This window comes from Myodes glareolus, chromosome 14, assembly GCF_982192425.1.
Source record: "Myodes glareolus chromosome 14, mMyoGla1.1, whole genome shotgun sequence".
Classification (NCBI taxonomy): domain Eukaryota; kingdom Metazoa; phylum Chordata; class Mammalia; order Rodentia; family Cricetidae; genus Myodes; species Myodes glareolus.
In genome coordinates, this window is record NC_142039.1 from 16023830 (window position 1) to 16041226 (window position 17397).

General features: G+C 44.3%; 1 protein-coding gene across 3 annotated transcripts in view; it reads left to right on the forward strand.

Annotated features, from left to right (window-relative positions):
- The window catches only part of Frmd4a (FERM domain containing 4A), a 601861-nt gene that overhangs the window by 263131 nt on the left and 321333 nt on the right, over positions 1 to 17397 (forward strand). The window contains exon 1 of one of the 3 annotated variants that reach the window (XM_087896365.1): positions 7461 to 7482. The exons of the other annotated variants lie outside the window; for them this stretch is intronic. Within the exon in view, the coding sequence (XP_087752491.1) occupies positions 7471 to 7482 (12 nt within the window). The 5' untranslated portion in view covers positions 7461 to 7470. Of the gene's footprint in view, positions 1 to 7460; positions 7483 to 17397 lie in introns of those variants that run through there. 3 annotated transcript variants of the gene reach the window in all.

The window sequence follows — 17397 nt, forward strand, 5'->3', positions numbered from 1 at the left end:
GAGTCTTGACATTCATACTTGTGAGGGAACAGGGGCTTGTGGGTACGGGAGATGAGGCAGCAAGCAGAGTCAGGGGACATGTAGAGGAATGGCCCCTTTGTGCTTGTCAAAACTGCAGTGTGAATGGGAAAGACAAGGTTGACTGTGTAAGTCAGCTGATAGCCACAGTTGGGGCACAAGGGCAGGCACCAAGAGATCCCTACAGTCTGGTGTCCAGCCAGTGCCAGCCTGCGGAGTCCTATGGACACAAGCCTTTAAGCTGACATGCTTGTCCTCACAGAGAAGGCCAGAGCAGACAGGCTAGCCTTTATAACCCTACTCGGACAGTTGTGTGTATGAGAAAGGAGCTATTTTACTAGGTACATACCACATAGAATTCTAGATAGAAGGTAAGATGGAAGTTGGGCCGCCAAGCTATTAAAAAACCTTTATGTTAGGCACCTTTACATGTGTCATGGAGGCCTTTCCCATCCTACTACAATTTTAGAGGGATAATTAGAGATATTTAAAATATGAGATTTGTTGGGGGCTTTGTGTGTATGTGTATATATTTTATCATACAAGCTAGTTAATCAATTATCATTTCATTTTGTGAATCATTTTATTTTATTTAGATAGGATTGTGTAGTCCCAGACTTCCAACTTGCCATGTAATTAAGGTTGGCCTTCAGCTCTTGATTCTTCTGTGTTCTTCAAAAGTATTGGGGATTATAGGCATATGCTACCATTCCCAGCTTGCTCTTTCAAAGTCCTCTCTCTCTCTCTCTCTCTCTCTCTCTGAAGGTCTCTCTCTCTCTCTCTCTTTTCTCTCTGTCATGAAATATTAATTTAAGATGTGTTATATGTTTATGCTGTGGAACACTTGTTTAATAATGCAAAGATGTGCTGCATCCTTTCATGATGCCTTTGTTTAACTCTGTAAAACTATGTGGCTTTGCCTGTGTAAAACACCTGATTGGTCTAATAAAGGGCTGAACAGCCAGTAGATAGGCAGGAGAAAGGATGGGACTAGCAGGCAGAAAAAATTAAAAAATTGGAGATATCTGGGAAGAGAAAAAGGGAAAACAAGAAAAGGAAGAGAGAGGGACAGTAGGGGCCAGCCACCCAGTCATGGAGTAAGAGTGGAAGTAAGATATACAGAAGTATGAAATGGGAAGAGTCCAGGGGCAAGGGTAGATGGGATAATTTATGTTAGAAAAGCTGGCTAGAAACAAGCCAAGCTAGGCTGGGCGTTTATAAGTAAGAATGAGCCTCTATTTGGTATGTGTGCTTATTTGGTAGCTGGGTGGCGGGTTCCCCAAAAGAGTAAAAAATACAATCCCCCCCCCCCCGTGTGTGTGTCTGTGTGTGTGTGTGCGTGTGCGTGCGTGCGTGCGTGTCTTCAGTCAAAGCGAGAGAGAGAGGAGACTTTATGTTGACCCTCTCAGCCCACTTCAAGCACACAGTACTGCATTGCTAATTGTGGTCACACTGCTGACTCTAGGACCTCAGAACTTCACCTCACATGTCCAATACTTTATCCCTCTGTCCATCACCTCCCCACAACCCCCTCCCCAATCCCCAAAATCTACAATTCTACGCCCTCCTTCTACGAGTTTGACTGTTTGAGATTCCTCCTATAAGTGAGCCCATACTAGGTTTGTCTTTATGCATCTGTTTTATTTCAGTCAGCCTAATGTCCTCCAGATTTGGAGAAAGGATGGTTTCTTCTATAAATAGTGCTGGGAATTAGGTATCCTCGTACAAAAAGAATGAAATCTCACACCATATGCAAAAATCTGCTCAAACTGGATTAAAGGCTCCATTGTTGAGGGTTATTACTGCGGTATATTCCAGGTGTATGAGTCAAATTTGAGTGATCGAGATAAAAAACAGTGAGTTTATTTTTTAAAAATCTTAGACTTTGCTCAACAATCGGATTTAGTGACTACCTACATTCACTGGTACAGGCATAAAGTGGTTTACTAGATTGCTTTTCGGCAAGTTTTGCTCAGTCCTGCAGGAATCTGACCCACGTGACCTTGAGTAGAAAATCACCGCTCTTGAGTGGACAGAAAGATGTTTCCAGTTAAATACATTTGTATATTCCGCTGCCGGTGCCTAGGACATGCACACAGCTGTCCTTAAAGGAGATGACTTGCTAGGAGTTGAACTATGGTCTGATGTCGAGTGGGAGAACCTCAACCTCACAGAACAGTTGAAGTGGGTGCTTATTTCCAGGAGTGAAAAGCAAACAAACAAGCAAAAACCAGAGTTTTCTAGAAGAGAAATCGTCTTTCAGTCCTAGGAAGAAGGACCGAGACCAGCATTATGTCTAAATAGGGAAGGTAGCTGATTCTGCCCTCCCAAGATTGACATTTTGTTTGTCCAAGCAGCAAAATAGTAAGCCTTGGGGAGATGTTTCATAATACAGGCAGAACTACGCGTTCAAAAGTCAAACAGAATCAAAATTTTCAGGGTCAGAGAAATAACTCATCCAGTGATATACTTCGTTGGAAGCAGGGTGCTTATTGGTTCCCAGTCACCCAGCTAGCTTTGCCCTGAAATAATCACACAGAAACTGTATCATTAAATCACTGCTTGGCCCATTAGCTCTAGCTTCTTATTGGATAACTCTTATATTAATTTAACCCATTTCTGTTCATCTGTATATCACCACGTGGCAGTGGCTTACCGGCAAAGATTTGGCATGTCTATCTCTGTCAGCTCCATGGCATCTCTCTGACTCTGCCCTTCTTTCTCCCAGCATTCAGTCCAGTCTTCCCCACCTACCTAAGTTCTGCCCTATCAACAGGCTAATGCAGTTTCTTTATTCATTAATAATAATCACAGCACACAGAGGGGACTCTCACATCAATACTTTGCCACCACAGAAACATGAAGCCCTCTGTTCATCCCTCAGCATCTGCTGAGAAGTTAGGTATGGTGGTGTGTGCTTGCGATCCCAGAACTGCAGAGGTAGCTGACTAGGGTGGTCTACCACCCGCCTTGGTATCCAGTGACTGCCTGTAGTCTACAGCATTCCCATGAGTAATATCTATACCCCGGGTACCTACTACCTATCTGCACACCAGGCTAACTCCCCTCTGACCAATTTCTCCCTTCTAGAGACAGAGACAGCTTCACTAGAATCGGGGGCATGGTTCAGAGGGTGAAGTCACCTGCCTCCAAGCCTGAAAACCTAAATTCAATCCCAGAAATCCACATGGTAGAAGGAGAGAACCAAGTCTGGCACGTTGCCCTCTGACCTTCACGCATGTGCCATGTATCATGTGTGTGCCGTGTGTGATGTCCTGGATATACCCACTCACATATATAACATATATGCCCTTGAGACATGGTCCTTAGGTCCTGTTCTAGAATACTTGCCACTTGCATGCCTAGACTGTACAGAGTTGCTTACCCCCGATGTCTGCTGCTTCTTCCAAGCTCAAATAATTGTAGAAAATGGCCATGAAAAGCTATCCCTGAGACGGGGAGGCGACTCCTTAAATGAGGACTATTAAAGATAACTGGTTCCTTTTAACCAACCATTCTCCATCAGGTAACCACTGCTCGACCCCCAGAAAGAGGGCTGATGAAATAAACTAGGATGTCTTTTGTGAATAAAAAATACTTTGGCAGGGCAGGGGGATGGTTCAGTTAACAAAGGGTTTGCTGTGCAATCATGAGAGCCTGAGTTCCGTCTCTAGAACCCACATAAAAGTGCTGGGCATGTGTTTCCTCTGCATATACTGGATTTTTGGGATCCAGTCTGTTTGAATACTCACCTTCCTGGACCTGGAGGGAGGGGGGAGGAACTTGAACTTCCCACAGGGCTGGAAGCCCTGACTGCTCTTAGGGATGGAGAGGGAAGAGGAGGGGGAGGGGGAGAGTGGGAGGGTGTTGGGAGGAGGGGCGGAAATGGAAACTTTCATAATTTAATAAACTTTGAAAAAAAAGGTGCTGGGCATGGAGGCAAGCGCTTGTAATCACAGAACTGAAGAGAGGCGGGAGCCCTGTGGCTGGCTAGCCACCCAGGTCGCCTGGTTGGTGATTTTGAGTCCAGTGAGAAACCTTGCCTTAAATAAGTAGACAACAAGAACAGTGAACAACTTCTGAGGAACAATACTTGAGTTTCAAGATTGGCTTCTGGCTTCTACACACACATCTGGGTACATATGTGCACCACAGCCCTCAAGTCATGGATACATGGACACACAAAACTAGGTAAATAAAGAAAGAGTACCACTTCCCAGTTTAATTCACAGAAGAGTGGGCAGATGAAGGCTTGATTTGAACACTCCCCTGAGATTTCTGGGAGACCAGAATGATATCACATTGGCATACATGCCTGTCTTCTCTAACAGTCTTCTAGTGGCATGACCTGGCCGGTGCTGCCCACATCATTGCCTTGCTTGGTGAGAGACACCTGACTTACTGAGTGCCTTCCAGGCAGCCTTTTTAACAAAAGCCTTGGGAACTCTATGAGGAGAGGCAGAGCTATAGTCAACAAAAGATGGCCGCAAGGCTTGCGACTATAGTTTAAACACAAGATGGCAGCTGTGTGGCAGAAAGTCATCTGTATTGAGTCTTGGTTGCTGATGTGGCTCTAGTTACAGAATCAGTGTCAGAGGCTGCCAGCCCATTAGCCGATAGGAAAGCCTGGGAAGCCGCTCCCCTGTCAGGGAAATCTGTTTTCTGTACAGTCTCAGCTATTGAAGCTGTCCATCACGGCATCGCCCCCACTCCTCCTCTGACGCCACCGCTTAACAAGACACACCTGTTGTGGCACTCGCTCTCCTCCCGCCCCCCCCCCCGCTAGGGGCTCAAAACCAGATTCCAAACTGTAACACGCCAGACCGTTGAGTGTAACTGATGACAGACTGTCAAACTAAGCAAGTTTGACAGCCCTTCAAACTGCTTTTAAAACAATGTTAAGCTTTTTATCAAGGTTTTCTCTCTAGTCGGGGAGTGACTTTATTTCATGGTGGCTCTGTTTAAATTACACATACTGAATCTGTCTCCCTTGATCTTTGAGAAAATGAACATTTGTATGGGAACTAAACCGAGAACTTCTGCTACTCTCCTTTAAGAGAACTGGGGTAGACGTGAAAGTACTCGTATTGTAGAATGTGAGCCTCTCGGTTCCTTCCTCGACTCCACATGGGTTACCTTCTCTGACATGGGTATTAACTAGTAATGGCTTCCCCTGTTTGGAATCAAGAGATTGGATGTTTGAGTTAGGACTAGTGTGGTAGCTAGGAGGCTGCCTGGTCTTTCTACACTGGGGCTGTGTTTGTTAGTACAGCCACAGCACAAAAGTCTACTATGGTCTTGACAACCAAATGTTTTCCTAGAGGTTTTCTCAGTTCTGAAAACTTGCCCAAAGTGATGTTATTTCTTTGGATATACAATTTCAGCCTTGAAAAAGAAAAGAAATTCTGGGCTGAGGAGATGGCTTAGTGGCTAAAGCACTGTCCACAAGGGTGACAACCAGAGTTCAGGTCTCCAAAGGTCACATAAAAGTGTGGCCTGCCCACAGTCCTGGTACAGAGGAAACAAAAACATGGAATTCTCAGGGCAAGTTGGCTTGTTAGACTAGCCAGAACAGCAAACAATGAAAGGCCCCACCTCAATAAAAAATGAGTAACAATCAAGAAAAACACCCAACATCAGCATTGGACTCCCACATATATGTGCAACTATACACACACATACAAACATACATCATATGTGCACACCACAAATGCATTCATAGGCAAAAGAAAAGAAAATTCTAACATATGCTTAAGGATGTTATGGTAAATGAATAAGCCAGTCATCAGAAGTCAAATACAGTGTGTCCCTTATAGGGCATCCCTAGACAAGTAAGATGCAAAGCAAAAAACAAAAACAAACAAACAAAAAATCCATAATGTAGGATTGTGGATGAGAAAGGTGGGGAGAAAGAAATGGAGAGACATGAAGAGTTAGCTTTTCATGGTATTGGGGTTCAGTTTTACAAATTCCAAGTTTCCAGAGTTGCATGATAGTCAACACTTCCACACACAACTGCACAACACGTAACTGAACAGTGATGTGAACAGCGTGATCAAACATCACTGATTCCACACTTGATGTGGCTAAGGTGAAACTAAGAGAGCTTCCTGAGAAAGCTTGAGGACCTGAATTCAGCTCCCCAGCAACCTCAGGGGGAAAAAAAGAAAAAGAAAAAGAAATGCTTGGCTATAACCCCAGCAAGTGGGTGGGGGTGGGGGCAGAGACGGAAAGATCGCTGGGATTTGCTAATAACCAATCCAGCAGAAAAAAAAAGTAACAATCTTCAGGTTCAGTCTTATCTCAAGGGATTAACATGGGACATGAACAATAGAGGAAGACACCCAACATAGCCCTCTGGCCTCCACACACATGCATACCAACGCATGTGCATGCGCACACACATGTGCGCGCACGTGCACACACACACACACACACACACACACACACACACACACACCACTACAAAAAGAAGTTGAAGCAGCACATTTTGTGTCATGTGTATTTTGTTGCAATGTTTTAAAATGCTTGCACAAATAGAAAGGACTCAAACTGTAGAAGCAGAAAAGGATTTCAAAGGTTTCATGAATATTCTACCTGGCAGGTGCCGGAGGAGCTGACACAGAGATGAAGTCTATTTCCGAGATGTTTATCTACCATTGCATGGCGGGGGTGTGGAAGGAGGGGGGAGCGATCGTATGGGATCTAATAATATTCTGGGGAAAAATTTAGTACCCTCCAACTTTCATTTCCTTGTTTTCCTCAAGACTGTGTTTCTCTGTCGTGGTGCACAGAACAAGGTTTGATGCGTCCTTCACAAAGAACCATTGATGGCGTGTCTGTGTGAATTGCCCTGGCATTGGTCACAGCCAAGTTCTGCAGGACCCACTGCCCCCATTCGACAATACACTCCACTGTGTGTAGCCATTTATGAAAGGTCAGAAATGAACTGAGAAATGGCTGGAGTCAAAAACATGTGGCCCTATAAATATCAGAGTCAGACGGCTCATGCATCTTCCCAGTCTCGCTTCTGCTCCCATCTAGCTGCCCTCATCTTCATCTGCCACTGAGATTCCTTGCGTTTGGTGGACACTCCACATTGTGAGGTTCCACAAAGGAGGCTGCCTTCTTCACCTGGTGACCTTTGTGCCCAGTCTGGTGGCATAGAATCATTAATAGAGTCTGGGTTTTTTTGTTTTTTTTTTTTTTAAACCCTCTATGAGTTCTTCTAGCGAGCCCGGGCAGCCCGTTCTGCAATGCTCTGTTTTATTTTAAGAATTTCCACTTCTCGCTAGTGGCAACTTTGCCTGGTAACCGATTGCGACACCAAGGGTGTGCTGTGAGCGGAAGAGTTGGCAGCTTGCTTGTGGAGACGTAGAGAGAATTGGGACATTGACCATGACTTTAGCTGCCAGACTGGATGGCTTTGAGACGACCCTGGAGCACCTGTTCATGGATGTATTTGTAAGTAAAAGCTTTTCATTCCCATGTGCGAAGATTGTCCCTGCCATCCTGAATGACCTAAGAGTCATGTCCCCATAGTAGCTGAAGCTTTTAGCTTGCAATTGTCCCATTTCTACACAATGTTGTTATGTCTTACTAATGTGCTATGGGAGAGCTGGGGGTGGGGTATTGTTCCTAAGTGTCCAGTGACACAGAACTGTCCATATGGATTAACTGACAGAGGTGTGGCATTTTGAATCAAGTGAGTTGCAGTCTGAATGAATGGCCTGAAGAAACAGGAGAGATCAAACCCCCTTTGGTATGGTATGCATTCCCTGGGAGAACCAGATTTGTTTGTGAAAAGATCTTTCCAGGGGCCTGTATGTGTGTTGGGGAAAGGGGAAGGTGGGGGAAGGGGAGTTGAGGAATTTATAGTGTTCAAAATACTGATCATTCCCATTCCCTGCAGAGAAATGCAGATGGCTGGGTAGGGCCACCGACCCCACTGTCTACAGGCTGTTTGCAGGATTGATTTGATAAGATGAAGCTGGTGTGGTTTGATTTCTTTTCCTTTAAGGGAAATGGCAGCTGAGAGGGACACCCCCTCCCCATTCTGCAATGATTTTAGCAATGCAATTCTGAAAAGTTCAGTCAACGGAGTTGCCACCCCAGACCAACCACGGGGGCTCCTTACACTTGGTTTGGGTTTGCGCTGCTCTCTGAGTTACTGCTGCTGTGTAGGGGACTGCAGAAGCAGACTTCCAGGTGGCAATGCAGCTGGAAGGTGTTGGTGGTGTGGTCTTTCCAAGAACAACACTTGTTCTGCCAGGGAAGGCGGCTGCAGGGCCTGCTGTGAGGGCACACTAGTCTGTGTTTAGAATGAGGAAAGGGTTGGCACTTTTTGGCTATACATCACTAGGGCCCTTTCGCGGACTTTACAATGAATGGTGTATTTTGGCAGGCAGGAGAGTCTGGAGCATTTTCTTATTATTAATTTATAATTTATCTTCAGATGGAGGCAACTTTGTGTTGGCAGAATTCCCAGAGGGGCTTTCTCTTTTAGGAGGGCGTGGGGGGCTGAATGACTTGAGTTCATTCTGAACAAAGTCATGCACTAGGAAGGAAGCCTGAAGGTAGAGTATGAATGCGGTAGGCAGTGGACAGAGAGTCCTGTCTGTCTAGTGCAGGGTCATCAGTTCATAGGCTGCATAGCAGAGAGCAGACAGCAAACTAGCTTTGATGGCCAACCCTCTCTGCAGAGTTGAGGTATGGGGTGGTCTCCGGCATAGCCAAAGATCGGTAAGAGTTTGGGTGTCTCAGAGGGAAAAAAAATATTCAGAAAATTGCTTTTCTTTAAGGACCCCAAGGACGTTGCTGCATCCCCCTTGTTACCTTGACTCCCCAATTTTATTTCTATTCCCTCTGTGTTCCTATGGTCTTGTTTCCAAGCCTGGCAATGTTCTTCCTCTTCAAGGGAAAAAACTCTCATACGTCTTGTCGTTTTTAATAATAATAATTTTAATTTAATAACTGTTTTTCGCTTAATTATTCTACTTTCCTGGTCCCAGGTGGAGGGTTTCTTCACCCATTCTCCCAGGAAGGCCAGAGGAGAACAATGGATGCCCTGCTCTCTCTGCCTCTTTCCCTTGGCACAGGGTTTCCCACTGAACCTGGAGCTAGGCTGCCGGTCAGCAGACCCCATTAGAGCAACCTTCTTTCCTACCCCTACAGCTGCAGGGTTGCATGAGTGCAGTGACCAAATATGGCTTTTTACATGGGTACAGGGAATCAAGACTCATGTTTTCAAGGGTGTGTCCAACCTTCTTAGCATAGAATATGCTGTGTTGACACATTGGATAGACATTGATTACTTGTTTTTAAATGCATATTATTCATTTTCATTGACAAATTAATTTGGGTGAGAACATCAAGATGCAAAAGAGAATTCTATGCTCTCTATTCTTTTCTCCACTTTCATTTTAGAATGTGTTCATTCATCAGGGCATGCACATGCCACAGCACATGTGTGGAGGCCTGAGGACCACCTGTGGGCGTCAGTTCACTCCATCTGCCATGTGGGTTCCAGCTATCAACCTGAGACTCTCAGGATTAGCAGCTAGCACCCATACCTACGGAGCCATTTTGCCTGTCCTCTGCATTTCTTACCAAATTATAGAACCTCTTCTTGACTCATTCATGACAGAGGCCACCGCGGTTATAAAAACTAAAGAATTCGGTGGGTGGGGTGTGAGGAGTAGGAACTCTGTGCTCTAACTTTCTTATTATAAGACAGGCGAGTCACACCTGGTCGCCTATAGTCCTAACTACTCAGGTGGCTGAAGTAGGAGGTTTGCAAGTTCGAGGTGAACCTGGCCTAGAGTAAGTTAAAGGCAAACCTAAGCAACTTAGTGAGATCCTGTCTCAAAATAAAAACTACAAAAAGAATCAAGGATGAACTCTCAGTAGGAGGGCACTTACTTAGTGGGGTTCAATTTCTAATACCATAAACAAGCTAACAGCAACAAAACACACCACAATATATGGTATGTGATGTGATGTGATGTGATGTGTGTGTGTGTGTGTGTGTGTGTAATGCAGAAGATATCCTAAAGCATACCTGGAGTCAAAAAAGACTTATTTGCAGAGCAGACTACCCATGTGACCTGCACCCGAATGACAAAGGATGCAACAGGTACTGTAGGTGCTCCATGTGCTTCTTCCAGATTATTCTTCCCTTTCCCCCACTAGGTCCCCCTGACCCCAACTTTGGTGATAAATGTTTTCTTGATGTTTGGTATAGCTTTTCCCATCAGCATGTAACAATTCTAGAGAGGATTTGCTGTGGACTTTGAAGCTACAGACGCAGCTGAGTCCCCACCCTTGCAGTAAAAGCATTGTCTCAAATGTTTCATCTTTCAGAGAATCTCTGTTTTCATCAGTAAACGTGCAGCTTGGACTATCCAGCGCCCACCACTACAGCAAAGATTTAAAGCCGGTGATGCAACCCAGGGCTGCGGGGTGTAGAGAGGCAGCTAGGGTTGGGGGTGCAGAGAAGGCACTGGGCATGCTCATTTTCTTCTTTTCTCTCTTTCTTCCTTGCTTGCACCCCTAAAATGGAAATCCATTTTAGGGATTTTACTGTAAAATAATATCTCTTCCTTCCACTCCTAACTCTCCAGTTGTTACCATCTAAAGTGAACACGTGCGCGTGCGCACACACACACACACACACACACACACACACTATAATTACAAGGCATTTGAGTGCTTTCCAAACACAGCATCCACTGTATGAACCTGTTAACCTGTTGCTAAATCTAAATCTATCCTTAGTTCTGTTGCTGATTCAACTCCCAGAGAAACTCCGCTGCCACCCCTTTATAGGGAGGGTGCTCTGAGCCAGGTGACCTGTGGCTGCCTTAAAAAAGAAAAAGAAAAGAAATAATCATACAGATATATTTCACTATATGTGTGTGGGTTTTCACCTACATGTATATCTGTATACCACACCTGTGCCTATTGCCTAAGGAGGCCAGAAGAGGGCATCAGATCCCCTAGAACTGGAGTTATAGATGGTTGATAGCTACCAAGAGGGTGCTAGGAACTGAATCCAGTTCCACTGAAAGAGTAAAGTGTTTTTAGCGGCTCCGGCTCCTGGTCATCCTTTCAGATCCATTTCCCAGGAAGAACAGAGAAGAATGTGTGACAACCCGTAGGGATTGAGATTAATATCCTAAATAAATAATGAGGTGACTTGAAATCTGTGGGCTGGCATTTTCTCTTCTAGCCTTGCTAGGAACTGCAGGCTTTCCCAAGTGAATCAAATGGTTGAGAACAGGTATCTGCACCAGTGCCCCATTACTCTTGCCTTTCCTGTATAGCTTCGAGCATGCTCACTGGGATGTTATCCACTACCTCCAGAGCAGCTGTTTCCAAGTCGACTGCTGCTGTCCAGGATTACCAAGGGACATTTGGGGTGGGTGTGCTCTGTAGAAATGCAAGGTTTCTATAAGATGAGATAAGGGGACCTGGCACATCTTTTGTTTCACTATACCATGTCGCCTCTTGGGGCTTCTCTAGCTGCAGCTATCTGACTGGGTTCCTGAGAGAAAATGACTCTCACACGCATATGCACCAGCTTCCTCATGCAAATACATTACAATATATAAAATATACATACACCTATACTTCCAGTATAGATCCAGATTCCATGGGATCTGATGCCCTCCTCTGGCCTCCACGGTTAACTGCACTCACATACACATATCACTACATGCATACATGTAATTTTTTATTAAAAATCAATATTTACAAGAATGGATAGTAAAGCATTGTTGTGTTGTCCTGCTTCCAACTGTCAGTCTCTGCACCTCTTATTTCAGAAAATGAGAGTCATATCACTCATCTCTTAGTTCTCTAGTAGGTATATAGGCTCTGCCTTCCACAGATATCCCAAGACCTCCCTTTATGCCAAGGGCACCCAATACAAGCTGAAGAAAGGGATAACCGGAAACCAAGCAGATGTCTTGAAACATTCTTTGTTGTATTATGTAGCCTGATTATCTACACTTGACTCTATCCTTTCAAAAGCAGACAGATGCCTCCGGCTCTCCCCTCTTGGGCCTGGCTTCTGTCTCCAGCATTTCATGTGTGCATTCTCATGGCCATCCAGGACCTTCTGATTAATATCCTGTTGTGCTGAATCTTTATTTGGCTTGAGCTTCCTGTAACATCGCTCCTTCTGCTTGCAATTTCATTTTGATTTTTATCAACATATGTGCATGGCAATTTTCATGAACATAAACATTAAAGAACACTAGAAGGCTCATAAAGAAATACTCCAGGTTTCAATCCCTTCCTTCCAACCTCTGAATCCTTCTCCCAAGGGAAAACCGTGTTCTTCTAAATGTTGTGTGTAATCTAGTAGTTAGCTGTAGTTTCCTGAATAATATGTTGTCTTAGTTCCTGTTCTATTTCTGTGAAGAGACACCATGACCAAAGCAACTCTTACAAAGGAAACGTTTAACTGAAGGCTTGCCCACAGTTCCAAAGGTTAGTCCATCACCATCATGGCAGGAAACATGGCAGCGCACATGGTGCTGGGGAAGTACTTATATCTCAGTCTGCAGGCAGGCAGGCAAACAGAGAGCTTGGACCTGGCATGGGCTTTTGAAACCTCAACTTCCACTCCCAGTGAGACACTCCTCTAACAAGATCACACCTGCTCCATCAAGACCACACCTCTTAATCCTTCTAATCCTTTTAAGTAATTCCACTTCCCAGTATGTAATCACTCAAATATATATGAGCCTGTGGGGGACACACTTATCCAACCCACCATATGTATTTACATAGTAACTTTTTAAATACTTGATTTTGAGATTTTATGCTGCTACCCTGAGACATGAAGATTTAATCCTTTGTGTATGTGTGTGTTCATGTGTTTGGAGGTGTACACATATGTGTGAATGTACACTTAGGAGAATATGAATGTACAGGCTAGAGGATAGGTATTAGTCTCTCACTGGTTTAGAGCTCATGGACTAGGTTAGGCTGGCTGACCTAGTCCCAAGATTGAACCTGTATCCATATCCCCAATCTTTTAAAAACAAAATGTAATTTGGGTTGGTTCCTGAGACTGAACTCGGATCCTCATGCTGACAAGATAAACAAATATTTTATTTACTGAGTCATCTCTTCTAGCTGAGTTTTCTTTTTTAAAGATTTATTTATTTTATGTATGTCAGTGCTCTATTTGCATATATGATTTTATGCCAGAAAAGGGCGTCAGATTCCACTATAGATGATTGCAAGTCACCATGTGGTTGCTGGGAATTGAACTCAGGACCTCTGGAAGAACAGTCAGTGTTCTGTAATGTTCCATTTTTTATATATGTGCTGGTGAAGCAAGCACAACCTGAGGGCTTTAGTTCTTGTTATATCCCTACACACACACACACACACACACACACACACACACACACACACACACACACATTTCTCTCTTCCCCTGTGTCTTCTTGATATATTGATGTTGTAGTTTAATGTAAAAACTAATTTTATTATTTTAACAAAATATTGTTTATACCTGAGTGTAACACAAGTGCCTGCTTTTCACCCTGGCCACCCTGCTAGCTTAGCCCCGAAATAATCACACAGAAATTGTATTCATTAAAACACTGCTTGGCCCATTAGCTCAGGTTTCGTATTAGCTCTTATAACTTACATTAGAACATTTTTCTAGTATATGTTAGCCACATGGCTCGGTACCTTTTTCAGCGGGGCAGGTCACATCTTCCTTCTTTGGGGTCTAGACAGGACTGCAGAGGGAGCTTCCCTCTTCCCAGAATTCTCCTGTTCTCATTGACCTGCCTCTACTTCCTGTCTGGTTGTCTCGCCTATACTTCCTGCCTGGATACTGACCAATCAACATTTATTTAAAACATAATTGACAGAATACAGAATTGTCCCCCACCACCTGAGAAACAGTGTATGTTATAGTTACATATCCTGGTGACCTTTTCAAGTTTGTTTTTCCTGGAGATAATAATTACTTTTTTCTAATGTTTGCTTAATATCCTATTCCTCTCAGATCTTCATGCTAGAGTTATATGCGTCATTTCTGAACTCTCCATTCTTCATCAATTAGATGAGCTTAAGTGAGCTCCTTTCCTTCTGTAGACCAAGCTGGCCTCCAACTCACAGAGATCCTCCTGCCCCTGCCTCCTGAGTGCTGGGATTAAAGGCGTGCACCACCACCGCCCAGCTAGATGAGCTCCTTTCTTGGTCTCCTGCGTAGCTTCCTCTTGGTGCTTCTCTTGCCCATCATCCTATAAGCCGCTTTATAATCTCTCCTGCGAGCAGTCCTTTTCTGGGAACTTGTGTTGTCCTCTTTCTAGGCTCAGTGTTTAATGGACGTGTTGAAGAGCATCATTTCCGGTGTTCACAAGAAGTACAGCTGTCCATTACTAAATGGCCATTCCATGGTTCTAATGATAGAACTTGTCTGGTGGTTGGTTGAATGCTGTGAAAAACCAGAGCTACATTTTCAAGCTTGATTCTTCACTAAAATTCTATATCAAAACATTCAGACACCAGAAACTCAGCCTGCCAAGAGTCACTCAGCATCTTTCAAGATCTCTTCCTCCCATGCATCTATCATGAAGGTTAGGGCCATTCTTCCCCTGGTTTCTTCAGATAGAAACTATAGAGGAATAATATTTAGATTCTAGACTTCACCTTTACCCATTTGAACTATGCAATAACCCTGTGACTATCTGGCTGGTCCCCATTCTACCATTCAGCCCCTCAGAACTAATATCCCTTCCTTGCTTAAAGTGGGTTGGAATGAGGATGTCTTAATTACTGTTTCTATTGTAATGATAAAACACCATGACTAAAAGCAACCTGGGGACAAGAAGGTCATTTCACCTAACAACTTATAAGTCTATCACTGAGAGAAGCCAGGGTAAGAACTCCAGGGCAGGAACTGAAGCAGAAGGCATTCAGGAATGTTGCTTACTGACTTGTTCCTTGGGGTATGCACAGACTGGTTTTTTATACAACTCAGAACCACCTGCTCAGAGCTGGCATCACCCACTGTGAGCTGGGCCTTCTCATATCATTCATCAATCAAGAAAATACCCTGCAGGGTTGCCCAGAGGCCAGTCTGGTATAGACGATTTCTCAGACGAAGTTCCATCTTTCCAAATGACTCTAACTTGTGCTCAGTTGACATAAAACTAGATGGTACAGGAGGCCAATATATACTGTTCTATAGTATGCAAGTGATAATCTGGTCTTAGAGGTGCGCGCGCGCACGCGCGCGCGCGCGCGCGCGTGTGTGTGTGTGTGTGTGTGTGTGTGCGTGCATGATATATGTGAATACAGGACCACACATGCCTTAGAAAATACATAGAAGTCAGAGGTTGACAACCTTAAGTGTCGATACTTGCCTTCCACATTGTTTAAAACAGGTCTCTTTGTTGGTTTTTACTGTCTGTTCCAGGCTATCTGTCTAGAGAGCCTCAAGGGATTCTCTCCTGTCTCCACTTCTTTACATGGGTTCTGGAGATTCGAACTCAGCTCCTCACACTTGTACACCAAGTGCTCTTCCCACTAAACCATCTGTCCAGCCCCTTGCTATCATTGTTTACCACCCTGGTTTTCACACTTGTGACTCGGTATCTCATGCAGTGTCCACAGCTTGTCTTTATGTTATAGAGACTTCAAATGCAAACATAGTGGCGTAGGCCAAAGAGTTACAGAATCCTCCATTCATCCTCATCTGCCTCTAAGAATTGCTCCATTGAAAGTATTTCCCCCATTCTGGCCACGAACTTGTACTGAGAAGCCCTTTGACATTTTGACATCTGGGTTAGTGGGTGTACGGGGCACACTCAAGATAAACCATATTCCCACGGCGTGAGGTTCAGAGATGCCAGACTTTCTAAGAAGTCCACGTTGCTCTCTCCCCTTAGACTCATAGGGAAGTGAGCAATAATCACCCTTGGCAGTAATGTATTTCCTGGGCATGGGAGAGAAAGGAATCATACACCATCAATAAAAGATCCCACTCTCCTTTGCAGCCCTGGGAGAATTATTCCAACTATGGGGATCTATTCTGTGGATGAAAATTACATTTTTGGGGGCTGGTGAGATGGCTCAATGGTTTAGAGTTCGGACTGCTATCCTAGGAGACCCAGGTTCAATTCCCAGCACCCACATGGCAGTTCACAACTGTCTATAATTCCAGTTCCAAGGGGATCTGACACCCTCACACAGACATACGTGCAGGCAAAACACCAATGCACAATAGATAGATAGATAGATAGATAGATAGATAGATAGATAGATAGATAGATCATTTAAAAAAAAAGAAAAGAAAGATTACATGTTCAAGTCCTCTGCCTGGAAAAAGGAAGCATACAAATCAGAAACCGGTTTAAAAGTTGATCATTTGCCACCCAGCACTTAGCTAAGTGTCTCATATGCCTGACAAGAGGGAGTCAAGACTATTGAAAATCAAAACTCCACATGTACCGGCTCAGCTTAGGAGAACTCCATATATATCCAGCTAATTCTGTGAAGTCAATACCACAGATAAGGGCATTATTTATTTTGCCATTCCAGGTGTAATTACACAGTTTACCCTGTGCAAAGTGCACTTCATAAGCACGGCAGATCAATGCTAGTTATCAAAATCCATCCATAGCTGACAGAACATGAAGAAGGGCTTTGCAAAGTGAACTGGAAAGCCCATCTGCAGAGCCAGCCCCACAGGTCAGCTTATTACCTGTTTAATCACACAGGCATCCTGGCAATAGTATCGATTCCCCAGGACTAGGACATGACATCACTCTTAACAGCATGTGCAATAAGCTATTCCCGAACCATGGAGAGTAGCCATCAGCTCAGGCTGCTGCCTCTGAGTGACCTATAGTCGGCAAGGGAAAGTAGGGTGCTGGTGGGGACCAATCATATCAAGGGAAGGTGTGAAGAGCTTCCATACAGAAGAATGAAATCCTCCTACCTGGGCTAGACACAGCTCAGTCGATAAAGCGTTTGCTTTGCACGCATGAAGACCTGAGGTCCATCCTGAGAACCCATGTAAACAAAAGCCAAGCATGGTGATGTGCACTTGTAATCCAAGCACTAGGGATGGTGGTACAGGGTGAAAACAGGCCATTGTCTGGAGCACGCTTGCCAGCCAGCCTAACTCGTTACAATTTCCAGGTTAATGAGAGACAATAAACAAAAAAACCAAGGTGGATGACACCTGAGAAATGATAGGTGAGCTTGTCTTCTGGCTACACGCATGCACACACATGTGCCGACACACACACACACACACATGCACTTTTATATAACACACACATACCTTGACATAAACATAAACAAGTACACTCACACACACACAGAGACATGCACACACTT